Source organism: Trachurus japonicus, chromosome 1 (assembly GCF_045865225.1).
Source record: "Trachurus japonicus isolate A0001 chromosome 1, Traja_1.0".
In the NCBI taxonomy this organism is placed as follows: domain Eukaryota; kingdom Metazoa; phylum Chordata; class Actinopteri; order Carangiformes; family Carangidae; genus Trachurus; species Trachurus japonicus.
In genome coordinates, this window is record NC_140907.1 from 38736080 (window position 1) to 38750572 (window position 14493).

Genomic DNA, 14493 nt, shown 5'->3' on the forward strand with positions numbered 1-14493 from the left:
TGTTTTTTCAGTTATTTACCTACATACCAATCAAAGAAATACTGAGACAAAATCAGAGGTTTATCTAATAATACAGTGTCCATCAGTAATGAATATTTCACTCTCACCTCCATAACCTCGGTCTTGTCCTCAGGTGATGCTGATGCTTGTAGAGCCACAGTGTGATGTGTAATAAAAAATAAAATAAAAGTTACAGTCAGAGAAAAAAACCTTTATGAAACAAAGACAAAGGACATTTCTAGTTAATAAAGATGATGTAATGATTTGTTTTGATGCAGACAGACTGATACCTGCTAGAACCTACAGCCAATCAGAGAGAACCACTTCAAGGATAGTTCACCCAAAATTCAAATTTCACTCATTATCTCCTCCCCCTCATGTGGACTAAGAGCTGGGAGAAGTTTCAGAGTCCTCCGTGGCTTCTCTGAGTTACAGGGGGGCTCCGTGCAGCACTGCATGTTCATATGACGGTTGAGAACGGAGCTCACTTTTCTTCGTCCAAAAAGACACACCATAAAACATCCAAATACCTCCATAGTGCTCGTCTGTAATGTCCCTCTTGTATTGAAGCCCCAACATGGGAAATTGTTCCGAAAAAATATATAATGATAATATATGATAATATATTATCATATATTTTAAGCTTGTTCGTAGCGGAAGCGCTTATTATTATTAAAACATTTTCGGAACAATTTTGGTGTGTCTTTTTGGACGAAGAAAAGTGAGCTCCGTTCTCAACCGTCATATGGACATGCAGTGCTGCACGGAGCCCCGCTGTAACTCAGAGAAGCCACATAGGACTCTGAAACTTCTCCCAGCCCTTAGTCCACATGAGGGGGAGGAGATAATGAGTGAAATTTGAATTTTGCGTGAACTATCCCTTTCAGTACTGATTTTACAGTGGGTGGAGTCTGATCAGAAACATAAAGAGCAGCAGCAGCTACAAATCACAGCATGAGCTCTATCTAACATTTCTGACTGTCAGGTCCACACTGATGCAGCAGCTCTGTCAGGGACTCACCTAGAAGTTCTCCTCTTGTAGAAGTCGATGGGTTCTTGAATTCAGAATGACACAAAATTAGTTTCAAAACAAAACTTCTAGTTATGAACTGTGAAGAGAATAAAAATGTTTAAGGTTCATACGGGAAGAAATCCAGAAGATGCTGGCATGAAGGAAGATGACAGCCCCACTGTCATGAAAAATAACAGGAAATCAAAGTTACTGTTACAATTATGAAATAAAGACACTGAAACAGATGTAAACAATAAAGGTGATGTAATGAACAGCCAATAAGAGGAGATCTGTTCAATACTCTGTCTTGTCAGGTTCACACAGAGACAAATACATGTTCTTTACTTACCTTCAGGTGGAAAAGATGTTAGTAGTGATTCATCATGTGAACTTCTTCCTGCAGTATCTGATGGTTTCTGGAATACAGAAAGAGACAAAATTATGTTTTCTTCTAAATAAAATGTAACAATTATTTTCTGTGAAGTGAATAAAAATATTGAAGTGTCCATACGTCTGTTTGTGCAGAACGCTGCTGCTGCTGCAATCGTAACTTCTCCAGTTGTGTCTGGTGGTGTTTAATCCGCTCTAAAGTTTGTCTCTGGAGCCGCTCTGACATGAAAAATAACAGGAAATAAAAGTTACAGTCAGAGAAAAAACCTTTATGAAACAAAGACAAAGGACATTTCTAGATAATAAAGATGATGTAATGATTAGTCTTGATGCAGACAGACTGATACCTGCTAGAACCTACAGCCAATCAGAGAGAAGCACTTCATAGTGATTTTACAGTGGGTGGAGTCTGATCAGAAACATAAAGAGCAGCAGCAGCTACAAATCACAGCATGAGCTCTATCTAACATTTCTGACTGTCAGGTCCACACTGATGCAGCAGCTCTGTCAGGGACTCACCTAGAAGTTCTCCACTTGTTAAAGCCCATGGGATCTTGAATTCAGAATGACACAAAATTAGTTTCAACACAAAACTTCTAGTTATGAACTGTGAAGAGAATAAAAACACTGAAGGTTCATACGGGAGGAAGTCCAGAAGATGCTGGCATGGGGGAAGCTGACACCCGTCTCACTGTCACGAAAAATAACAGGAAATCAAAGTGACTGTTACAATTATGAAATAAAGACACTGAAACAGATGTAAACAATAAAGGTGATGTAATGAACAGCCAATAAGAGGAGATCTGTTCAATACTCTGTCTTGTCAGGTTCACACAGAGACAAATACATGTTCTTTACTTACATCTTAGTATAGGTGATGGTGTTGGTTTATTATGTGAACTTCTTCCTGCAGTATCTGATGGTTTCTGGAATACAGAAAGGCACAAAATATATTTTTCCTCTAAACAAAATGTAACAATTATTTTCTGTGAAGTGAATAAAAATATTGAAGTGTCCAAACGTCTGTTTGTGCAGAACTCTGCAACTGCTGCTGCAACTGTTGGTGCATCAATTGTAACTTCTCCAGTTCTGTCTGGTGGTCTTTAATCTCCTCTAAGTGACGTCTCTGGAACCGCTCTGACATGAAAAATAACAGGAAATAAAAGTTGCAGTCAGGTTCACTGGGTTGAGCAGGTGGCCACGTTTCTGAGTGTCAGGTCACAACAGCAGCTCTGTGAGTTATTGACCTGGTTCAGATCGGCCAACGCTGTGGAGCTGACTGGTGGAGGAACCTGTTCTCCTGTTAGAGTCTCTAAAAGGTCTGAGCTCTGAATACACTTCAAAATGTTTCATGTTTTCACTTCAATTCAAAAACTTTATTTATCACCAGGGGGCAGCATCAAATATCAAGAGAAGTAGTTTAGATTAGTTTATTGAATTAGCATTCAAAAATCAAAAGGAAGTAAACAAATTTAAAAAATTTGACAAACAATACAAAACTATGAAGAAAAAATAACACAAGCTGTCATGTTTTTTCACTTACTTGTAGAAACATGGTCTGAGCTTCTTGGCCTTTTTCCTTTTGAAGCTACACGCCTGAAACAACAGATTTAAAGACAGTTATTGTGAAAAGATGTTACATTATATACTAAACACACCGACACACATCTATGTGTGTTAATGTCAAAAGACACCCAATTAAAACATTTAATTAGTTCTATTACTGGTTGTATGTTTAACTAAAACAAAGAGGTTTACTATAAAATCCACAAAACGACAACCTCAGTGTGATACAAGTGATTTTACACCTACGACTTCCAGTTAAGGCTAATTACATGAACAAGGTAATAAAACTAGAATCCAAATTACCAAAGCAACATGATCACTGCTCATCCTCTACAGTTGGTGTATTTTTCTCTGTGTTTTAACCTGACATGAACAATCAATCAATCAATCTTTATTTTAAGTGTAGAATCACTGTCTGTGATCTAACAATACTGTAACGGCTGATTCATGAGCATTTAGTTTTGAAGACTTGATGAATATGTGGTTGTGTCATAAGCTATTTATTTATATATTTATTTTACTAATACAACAACAACGTGAGGTCCGCTGCATTAGTATGGTTTAATAATCATTCTGACACAGCAGCACTCCTTCCTGTATGTTCTATGCTGGTTAAAACGTGCGTACACCTGGTCAGAGCTGGTGTGAGATTTCTTCGTACCCTACACTCACGTTCAGATTGATAAATGCTGATCCTTGTGGTAGATTTGATGTACACCCATTTTTTTGGTATACGCACATTTGATAAATGAGGACCAAAAGGAGTGTTTTTAAATCAGCTCTGGCCTGTACAGGGAACCAATGAAGAGAGGCCAGGATGAGTGTTATGTGAGTACATTTTCTGGGTTTGGTCAGTACTGCTGGTGCATTTTGAACAAGCTGGAGACCTCTAGTGGTGGATTTAGGAAGACTGGAGAAAAGGCTGCTACAGTAATCTAGTCTGGTTGATAGAATAGACTGGATGAGAGAGTTTCAGCATCGCACAATGATAAAATGGAGCAGATTCTTTGCAATATTCCTGAGATGGAAGAGATGAGAGGGTCAGAGATTATTCCAAGGTTTTTGACTGAACACTGTGATCTTACTGTGGAGTTGATGATCCAGGTTCATGGCCGACGTCGTCCCCTTGTGTTGCTGGTGGTTCAGACTGAGCTGCTGACTCTTCACCAGGAAGAACTCTGTAATAATTAGTTAACAGTATATTGACTATTGATCACAGGATCTATAACCTGCCTGAAATGTTTCATTTTATTCATGCTTTTGGAAAAGACATTGATGTAAGAACTATTTGTGTAAATAACTGTAATTACGAAATAAAAAAATATTTTACAAATCAATATGTAAATATATATTTAAAGCATAATTATTTCACATTATTAAATTGGCATTTTTTCAGGTGTTGATATGGAAACTGTATAATTAGACTGATTCATCAACAATAACCAAAATAATAGATACAGATGTGGTCTTATTCTTCATTTTATCCTGAGGCTCAGTTTATTTTAACTGACAAGTTAAAGGACAATTCCAGGCGAATTCAACTCGGGGGTGTATTTTCATATCATTTTAGGTCTAAAAGAATGAATCTGAAGATTTTCAGTTTAATGTCTCCTGTTTTGCGGTAGTTGTGTCTGTCCCCGCATCGCCACGGCAGCAATGAATGGGAGTGGATGTAAGTTCTGCTGTTTAGGCTGTTTCCATCCCTCAAAGCCACAGACAGCGTCAGATGGAGACTCAAACATGCAGCCAGAAGTTTATTTACTTCAAGCAAGCCGACATGTTTGTAAAACTAGATCTAATTCAAAGTCTCCCGGAGTCTCGCGTGAGACCCAGTTGCCGTACGCGGTGTGTTCAGGTGCAGTGGGAAAAGCTCCCGTTTGTGTCATAAACACAGGAATATCAACTCTTGACTTGCTTCAAGTCTACATTTTTTTCCACAGACAGCGTCAGGTGGCGACTCAAACATGCGCTGAGAAGTTTTTATTACTTGAGGCAAGTCAAGAGTTGATATTCCTGTGATTATGACACAAACGGTAGCTTTTCCCACTGCACCTGAACACACCGAGCACGGCAACTGGGTCTCGCGCGAGACTCCAGGAGACTTTGAATTAGATCTAGTTTTACAAACATGTCGGCTTGTTGAAGTAAATAAACTTCTGGCTGCATGTTTGAGTCTCCATCTGACGCTGAAAAACATTGCGGCTTTGAGGGCTGGAAACAGCCTAAACAGCAGAACTTACATCCACTCCCATTCATTGCTGCCGTGGCGACGCGGGGACAGACACAACTACCGCAAAACAGGAGACATTAAACTGAAAACCTTCATATTCCTTCTTTTAGACCTAAAATGATATGAAAATACACCCCCGAGTTGAATTCACCTGGAATTGTCCTTTAACGTCATAAACAGTGTGATCTTACTCTCTGGTTGAGGATCCTGGTTCATCTGCAGACAGCTTTCTGGAGGCAGCGACCGCCTCCTCATCCTCATGATCACTCATCTTCTGGTTCGTCTAAAAAATTATGAACAATTCATACGTAACAAGACACTGAGAAAACTATAATAATGTTTGTCCTTCCTGAGCCTTCGTAGTTTTGTCCTGAGCTGCACAATTTGTTTGGTTAAAAAATCATATTGCAATTATTTTGGCAGATATTGCACTGCTTTAAACCAAACAAACATATTTCCTTTATTATGTCTGGAAAATATAATCTGTAGGTTTACTGTGTTAATGATGCACAACATTGATGTGACACTTTACTTTTATATCAAAGAAAAGTCCAGTGATTGGATATTGCACTCTACCAACTTTTCTTGTATTTTGGTTATTTACAATATTTCCAAGATCCTGAAGACCTTCTACAATGGTGCTAGTGTGGAAAGTGTCCTGACCCAGAATCACCTCCTGGTTTGTAAACAGCTGAGCGTCTCCAGAGAGCGGTCAGGGGTCAGGGCTGCAGAACTTTCTTCCACCAAGTACTTACTGTAGCAGGCTCCTTAACGGCATTAGTACAGAAATGATATCATTTTGTCCACTCTGTTGGCTCAGGTTGACTATAACAGAAACATCTCTATCATTGCAGTCCAGCCATACTGTGACGTGTGGATCGCTAAGATTTAGTTTCAGTTTCGTTTTCTCTCCCGCTTACTCTCCTGTCCGTTTCCAGTTACTACTACATTACTACATTTTAACGTCTCAACGTCAGTGAACCCTCCTGCCACATTACCAGTGTTTATATTTTCAGAGGCAGGTTGGTGTTAATGTGAGGTGTTGGTCCAGATACAGCAGCGTAAATCCCAGCTGTTTAGAGGCAGGACTCGAAGACTCGGAGTGTTTTAATGTCAGTTTCTTGCGCAACATGACGTTCATCGTGGCGTTAACGTCCGTGGTCGATGTTGTTTAGGACTGAATCTTCTAATTTTCTCAGTGTGGGGATGTTCTCCCTCATCCTACCGAAGTTCACGGACTAAAACTATCATCTCACATCATAAAAACACAGTTTGAACCAACTTTATAAGTTTTAGATTCACCTTACCTGTTAGTGCTCGGTATCCACTCCTCTGCTGCTGCTTCCTCCTTTACTTGTTATCTAACTCCTCCCATCATTATGGAAAACAACAACAAACAAAAGAAAAAAAAATTCTAAACCCAATGAAGGTTTTATTATTTTACAACGAAGAAAAAAACGAACACAGATTTTCATCTTAATTGCTATTTAATTGAGTTTTTTTTTGGAATTACCGTTTGTAATTTATTTAAAAAAAAAAAAAAAAAAACAGTAAGTTTTTTGTCTGTTAACTTATGTGAAATATAGCCACAAAAATATGCAGTCTTAACAGTTTTCATCTTCATAATTAGATTCATTAGAATTTGAAGAAAACATTTCTCTTTTTTTTTTTGAATAATTTTAAAGAATAATGATAATTGTATATTTATTATTCATTCACTTAATTATATTAAATATTAATTGCTTGACAAGCACGTAATCTTGGTTTTATTTCAATCAGTTTTTATGGCTCAATCTCAATGGTGTACTTGAGGTCTTTATTGGCACTTTTTTTGTCATTAATTATTTTTATTTTTTTTCATTACATTTTAATTCGTCCAAACCCCTTGCCCGCACCCTTGTCCTGAGGGTAACATTAATTATGGACGATTACAGGGAAAAAACGAAAAAAAACCCCCACAGCAGTACATAGCAAACACATTTATGGGTTGTTTCTCACTTAGTTATTGTGATGATAATAATGTTTTTTGTTTGTTTGCTCTTTTTTTTCTTTGCCTCAAAACAGCGCTTTGACTTTCTCAGTGCAGATTCCAAATTCTGCATTCTATATTATTGGCACTTATTCATACCATAATGTCTGTCTCAGACAAGTTTTAGTCTGTGATAAATTCTTTGAGATGCAGGTTCATTGTCCTAAAACCTTTATTATTCTGTTTCCTGAAAGGGAGATTTCCCATCTAGACCACATTGGACCAAGTCTACGTCTACGGCAACTACACTCAGACTTTAGAAATCTGGACTAGATTATTAAACAACAACAGAAGGCTGTGGTGAAAGCCTGGAAAAACATCACAAAAGAAAAATGTAAAAGTTTGGGGATGTCATGGGTTTTTAACTTTAATATAATTCAAGCCAGTTTGTTCCTGTATAATTGGTTCACCTTAACAAACGAGGCTGTCTCTTCAGTTGCTGAACACAACTCAATGTAAATACCTGGAAATAAGAGCTGAAATACTGATTGTGATAACTTTGCCCTAATATAACGCTGTTAATATATCCATAACAGATACGGAACACGGAGCCAACTTGCAACTGTCTGCACTTCTTTATTGCAGTTTTCAGACAACCCAAAACCAGTAAACATCCGGGTATTTCTGTATTACTAAATGACCACTAGATGGCGGTGGTTAAACACAACTGTATAACATATAGCAGCTAAGCAGTTATAGTATCAATATACTACACTGATCTCTTGTCTCATCTTCATCTTTTGATGTCAAACCCAAATTTTGTAGCGATACTGTTCTCATACATTTAGAGGAGGCTGAACATAAAAACACATTTTACTTACAGACAATTTTACATTCAAGTTGATTAAAAAGATATAGAAAAATATATCAGAATATGGATACAAAAAATCTCTCATAAAAATACAAAATGTGACAATCAATTCAAGTTAACTGATATGGAAGAATGAAGCCAACCATCACTATCAGGTTCTACATACATTAACCCTAATACACAAAGTGTGCCACATTATAAATTCACTGCTCTTTATACTTTACAAATTACAAAAATAAAAAAATGAAATGATTTGTTTTAAAAAACAAACTAATCCCACATTCAGATTTACAGTTTGCAGCTTCTGCACTTCTCCTGAGTTTGGATCAGTCACCTGATATAGATACATTACTTACATTTACATTATTACAGCCAAAGTGACTCAAAACCGTGATCTGATCTCTGAGGTTTTTGAGCCGTTGAACCCAGAGATACTAACGGAAATGTGCGTTCACCTGAGAGGGTTATGAATAAAGTCCCTGATGATGAACAGGATTAAAAATGCATTGGTGCGTTTCTTATTCGTGTTTCAGTTTAACTTCAGCACTTCAGAGACAAATGGATCCACCTCGCAGAAGGTTTTGATCAGAAGTTTACAGGCAGTATCTCCTTTCCTTATCACCATGTCAATCAGCTCTCGTGCTTTGTCCGCCCTGGGTAGAGCTGGAATTGACTCCTTTTCTCCGTCGTTTATCACTTTGTCTTGAAGAAGCGCATCCATCAGGTCTTTAAGTACAGAAGTGGACACTCTGGCAATAAACTCTTTCCGAACTGAGAACAGTTTCTTCTCGTACTTCCCTCTCCTTGGTAGACTTTGTCCACATGGATCAGGACCTGGAAGATAAGGTGGGAAACACTTTAACTAGGCAGCTAGATGGGAGTTGTTTACATTTTAATTTGGTGTTTTGCAGAGCATTGTTTAAACCATGTGGGGAATTCTTCATTCCCTCTTACTGATAGTGGAACAAGCTGGGGGTCATCCAATTTTAGCGATTTAGGTCGATAGTAGGTCATCTGAGCAGAGCTCCTCACCTCTCCCTCCTCCTCCTCCTCCTCCCCTTCCTCCAGCTGGTGAGGCTGCTTCATGGGTTAGTGACAGTTTGGACAGGGCAGTGACGGAAGAAGCTGAACCTGAACCAAGAACAAATTATTTAGTTTCACAATATTCAACAATTTGCATCAATAATATTAACTCGGAATTAACTCGACACCATGACAGAAGGCCGAGTCCCTTCTTTTGCCTGCTACCTGAACGGCACTGCACCTGGAGCCGGTTGCACCACCTCTCACTAAGTGTTTGCTAACCTTAGTAAATGTGTAAGTGTTTACTAAATCAAGATTTAGTCATTACTAAATTAAAATGGGTTGCACCAATTTTACTAGGACTAGGACTAAATATTTAAACCTACACCAACAACTAGCTTAAAACGGCTTGTTTAGAGAGGCTTGATTTACAAGACAAGCTTTGGAGAGACAGAATCCACCCTTTAGATGTATATGATAGTTACTAGATAGTACAGGATTGCATAAACTGGTCTGGTGCAACCGAAATTAGTAAACAACTAGTTGCAAACTAGCTAGTAATTACTAATTGTTTAGTAGCGGTTTAGTAATTACTAAATCCTGAATTTAGTAGAGATACGCCAAACTGGTGCAACCCCACCCTGACCCCAAACTCCAGCCCAGTGGGTGGTAGCTCCTTAGTAAGGCCTTTGCTAGCATACTACCCTAAAGGTGTGCTTCCTGGAGAAGACCCCAGTTTCCAAGCAAGGTAGTGAAGTTCCTACAGTTCCTTCAGGTCCTACATGGTCTCGTCATTAAGGTTGTGATTTGCTTTTAGGCCTAATCGATGGAGAAAGCTCTGAAAAGCGATGATGATACAGCAGAGTTTTTGTTGAACAGGTAATCTTTCGTTGTTACTGTGGAAGTTGTGACTCCAACGTTGTTACTCTGCATTCAAAGTTGGCGCGTGTCTGGTTTCGGATGGCCAGTTTGTTGCTCTACGGGAGAGGGTGTGTCATTAGGAGGCTCCGAGGGGAGGGCCATACGAGCTCAGAGGGGAGCGATCATTGTACATAGAGGGAGGGATAATTTGTGTGTGTGTCTCTACTGAGACTGTTGTCATTCTTTCATGCAAGTTAAATGGCTACTGTGCTATTGACCAAGACAATGAGATCATGGGTGCAAGCGACTCAAATGGCCTTCTGCAACAAGGCCATTTCCTCAGACATCCACAGGGAGCTGGAATAGAGTGCCATGTTCCCTCATGTTGAAAGGAGCCAGTTGAGATGATTCAGGCATCTGATGAGGACGCCTCCTGGTCGCCTCCCTTTGGAGCTGTTCCAGGTATGTCCAACTGGGAGGAGACCCCGAGGCAGACCCAGAACTTGCTGTAAGGATTATATATCCCTCCTGACCTGGGAATTGCTCAGGATCACCCAGGAGGTGCCTATAAAGTGCAAATGAACTTGGTTCTCTAGGCTCCTAGTGTACTCACATCCCTCTTCAACCGGGACTGGACGTAGTGCTGGTTCACTGGGTGGAGGTTGACTTGACAGGGAAGCTGAACTTGAGGCTTCTTTTAAACCTGAACCAGAAACAAATGGTAAGATAGGGAAGCATCAAGTCAGAATTTCTGAAGGAAACTTTTAACATATACATTTATACACGTAAAAAAAAAAAGTAAATCAAAACAGCTATGCATGTACAAGTAATTAAAGACAGAAGTTCATTTACCTGTTAGTTTAGCTTTATACTTCCAGACACGTCTCTTCTCTTGGTCTTGGACAATGACAACTGCTGACTTTGTTCTTTCTTTCAATTCAATCTCAAAAGTTGGGTGGTAATTTGGTCCATAGTTGAAGTCATATAATGCATTCTGTGAAACATTACCAATGTCTCATGTTACCTCACATTATATTAAATGTACTAATACTAATATTAATGTTCTACATTTTTTCTACACACTTTGCAGTCAACTAAATGTTTGCTTCTTCAAACTCATTGTTTCTGGCCAGACCTGTAATCATGAATGTCCATGACTCATCATTATTGGTCAGCCAAATGCCACATGACCGTGTCAGAGTTTCCCATTGGCTGCTCTTCTTTAAAAGCAGCTTCTAGATTGAATTGATTTCAATTGAATATTGGGAGATGAAGTCTGCACAAAAAATCTGAGCTAAACTAACTAATCAGAGAAACATATGTTGTATATGACACTCAGACCGCCCATTACATTCAGTCCATCATCCTGGTGGAGGACAAACTGAGACAAGTTGTATTTGACATACTCACCTCAGGTTGTACTAAATCGGCCTCAGGACAGTCCACACTGTAGATTTGTTTTCTAATGAAATAACAGGAGGAAGGGGCCAAAATGTACTTGACTTCTTCTAGTTGACCTTCTAGTTGACCTTTCACCTTCAGGAGCATTAGAACAGTTTTATGAGACAGTAGCTTCACAACGCAAAGAATCCAGGACGCTTTACAGGCTGAAGTTGAGACCTTACATTATTATAGATAAATCAATCAATCAATTAATCAATCAAGTCATATAAAAAATGTAAAAAAAAAAACAACAACGTAGAAATAAGATAAAAGGAGGAACTAATGAAAACGGTCTTAAAAACTGCATACAAATCCAACATAATAGTAAGGATAAAACAATAAAATGCTAAACGAGAGGAAATGTTTGAAAATAGGTAAAATTAGACAAAACTTTAAAAAAGATAAAAGTGGGACATTAAAAGGAAAATGGTGCAGTAAATGGTCACTCTCCTTTAACAAGAAGAAACCTCCACTAAAACTCAACGTTACCTCCTGCATCGGGACGTTTCCTGGCAGTAGGAACACATAGAGTGTTTGACTTTCTGCAGATGGTGGTTGGTGAAACAGCAGAACTTGGCCACTTATTGGTTTGTTTAAAACATTTTTGAAGATATCCCATACCAGGCCGTAGGCAGAGAGGTGAGGAACATCCACAATCACATGAGTGTGTGTTATTTCCTGTGGCTTGAGGACGCTCATCCCATCATCACTGATGTGGACCACAGACAGACCTTCAGACAGCGGTGCTGTGAACACAGACAGACGTCAGCAACACCTAAAAGTCCTGTCAATCCCACTTTAACACATCATTACTCATCACTGGTGTTTGGCCTCTCAGCTCCATCTTGTGCCACTCACCAAGATCTGTCTCACAGTGTGGGAGGTGCAGCTGAGACACAGCATCCTCAGGACACTTGATGTCAAACAGCAGACCTGCAGGCGTCTTTCCAGCTGTGCTGAGCAGCTCCACATCCCACCAGACCACCCTGTACGTCAGCTCCCCGGCCCCAGTCATCTTAAACACCAGTTTAGTCATATCACACTGGAACACACCTGGACCTGGGCCCCTGAACCTGTGGCAGAGGATTGATCCAGAGCCGTTTATCAGCTACTGACTGTAGAACAGTGGAGCATGACCCTGCTGTGGGACAGACTGTACAATGACAGCTGCTCAGGTTTTACCATTTTATGGTCTTATTACCTGTATGAGATGCCTCCATGGTCTTTAAACACCTCAGGTGTAAAACATGATGGACCCTGGGTTCCAGAAAGGCACAAAATGAGAGAAACTATTATAAATGTAATATCTGGTCAGAGAACATTAGAATATAGTGATGACAGGAGTTAAACAAGTCATCAATCAATTGATTTTTGAATCCAACTTAACAACTTTACACTTTGTTCTTGTGTTCTTTGTGTTTTGTGAGATCACACTGATCTTGACTCTCAAGCACTGATCACAATGGTGACAGAAGGAGATTTGTGGTTTGGTTAATAATAGAAAAAACATATAGAGAAATAATGAGACAAAATCAGAGGTTTATTTATAATACAGTGTCCATCAGTAATAAATGTCTCACCTCCATAACCTCGGTCTTGTCCTCAGATGATGCTGATGCTTGTAGAGCCTCAGTGTGATGAGAGGTAGTAGCTCCATCCAAGCCTGGTTTTAAATAACGAAAAATAATAGTTGGTGTTATGGAATAAAAAGATATAATTAATAGTTGTTTTTTTTTTGTTAAAAGTTTTCCATTTCCTCTCTCAGCTTCTCTCTGGAGCTTTAGGTCGGTGTCAGCCAATCAGAAGAGAGGACACTGACTGTTTTCTGAGTGATCCAATGAAAAATGGAGCAGATTTCAGAATAAAACACTCAGAGAAACCAAATCCTGCAAAGTTGTTGGATGGATGGTGGGTCCAGGTGGTGAGGGGGCGGGGCTTAGTTGTGACATTTGTGACATGTGTTCATTTCTCTGTGGACTGAAGCTAACCTCCAGCAGTGTCTTCTGTAGAAGTTACAGTCGTAGCTGATGACTCCTGGAATTCAGAAAAAACACAATATTATTTTTTTCTTCTAAACAAAATGTAACAATTATTTTCTGTGAAGTGAATAAAAATATTTAAGTGTCCATACGTCTGTTTGTGCAGAACTCTGCAACTGTTGCTGCTGCAATCGTAACTTCTCCAGTTCTGTCTGGTGGTGTTTAATCCCCTCTAAGTGATATCTCTGGCGCCGCTCTGACATGAAAAATAACAGGAAATAAAAGTTACAGTCAGAGAAAAAACCTTTATGAAACAAAGACAAAGGACATTTCTAGATAATAAAGATGATGTAATGATTAGTCTTGATGCAGACAGACTGATACCTGCTAGAACCTACAGCCAATCAGAGAGAAGCACTTCATAGTGATTTTACAGTGGGTGGAGTCTGATCAGAAACATAAAGAGCAGCAGCAGCTACAAATCACAGCATGAGCTCTATCTAACATTTCTGACTGTCAGGTCCACACTGATGCAGCAGCTCTGTCAGGGACTCACCTAGAAGTTCTCCTCTTGTAGAAGTCGATGGGTTCTTGAATTCAGAATGACACAAAATTAGTTTCAACACAAAACTTCTAGTTATGAACTGTGAAGAGAATAAAAACATTTAATGTTCATACGGGAGGAAGTTCAGGAGATGCTGACATGTAGCGAGGTGACAGCCACACTGTCATGAAAAATAACAGGAAATCAAAGTTACTGTTACAATTATGAAATAAAGACACTGAAACAGATGTAAACAATAAAGGTGATGTAATGAACAGCCAATAAGAGGAGATCTGTTCAATACTCTGTCTTGTCAGGTTCACACAGAGACAAATACATGTTCTTTACTTACCTGCAGGTGGAAGAGGTGCTGATTGTAGTTGAAGATGTGAACGTATTCCTGCAGTATCTGATGGCTCCTGGAATACAGAAAGAGACAAAATTAATTTTTTCTTCTAAACAAAATTTAACAATTATTTTCTGTGAAGTGAATAAAAGTATTGAAGTGTCCATACGTCTGTTGATGCAGAACGCTGCAACTGGTGCTGCATCAATCGTATCTGCTCCAGTTGTGCTTGCTCCTCTTCTGTTGGCTCTAAATCTTC

At 39.1% G+C, this 14493-nt stretch overlaps 2 protein-coding genes across 3 annotated transcripts in view; both read right to left on the reverse strand.

Annotated features, from left to right (window-relative positions):
- Positions 1-14493, reverse strand: part of LOC146992559 (caspase recruitment domain-containing protein 8-like) — a 134208-nt gene that overhangs the window by 62066 nt on the left and 57649 nt on the right. The gene's annotated exons all lie outside the window — the stretch shown is intronic.
- LOC146992561 (caspase recruitment domain-containing protein 8-like) lies at positions 8471-13882 on the reverse strand. Of its 2 annotated transcripts, none has more exons than XM_085788035.1 (10): positions 13497-13881; positions 13354-13399; positions 12946-13028; positions 12567-12622; positions 12224-12438; positions 11855-12111; positions 11333-11458; positions 10775-10916; positions 10536-10625; positions 8471-8872 (listed from the first exon to the last, which is right to left on the reverse strand). In XM_085788035.1, the coding sequence occupies exons 1-10, from the start codon at positions 13605-13607 to the stop codon at positions 8568-8570; spliced, it is 1431 nt and encodes a 476-aa protein (XP_085644161.1). In that variant the 5' UTR covers positions 13608-13881; the 3' UTR covers positions 8471-8567. The 2 variants fall into 2 exon arrangements, with proteins under 2 accessions (XP_085644161.1, XP_085644167.1); XM_085788041.1 differs by lacking the exon at positions 8471-8872 and adding an exon at positions 9018-9169 and having other exon boundaries at positions 13497-13882.

Coding starts and splice junctions, on each gene's coding strand:
- LOC146992561 (XM_085788035.1), bottom strand. CDS start 13,607: ATGTCAGAGCGGCGCCAGAGATATCACTTAGAGGGGATTAAACACCAC. Junction 12,439..12,566: donor CATGGAGGCATCTCATACAG/GTAATAAGACCA, acceptor CCTCTGCCACAG/GTTCAGGGGCCCAGGTCCAG. Junction 12,112..12,223: donor ACACTGTGAGACAGATCTTG/GTGAGTGGCACA, acceptor CTGTGTTCACAG/CACCGCTGTCTGAAGGTCTG.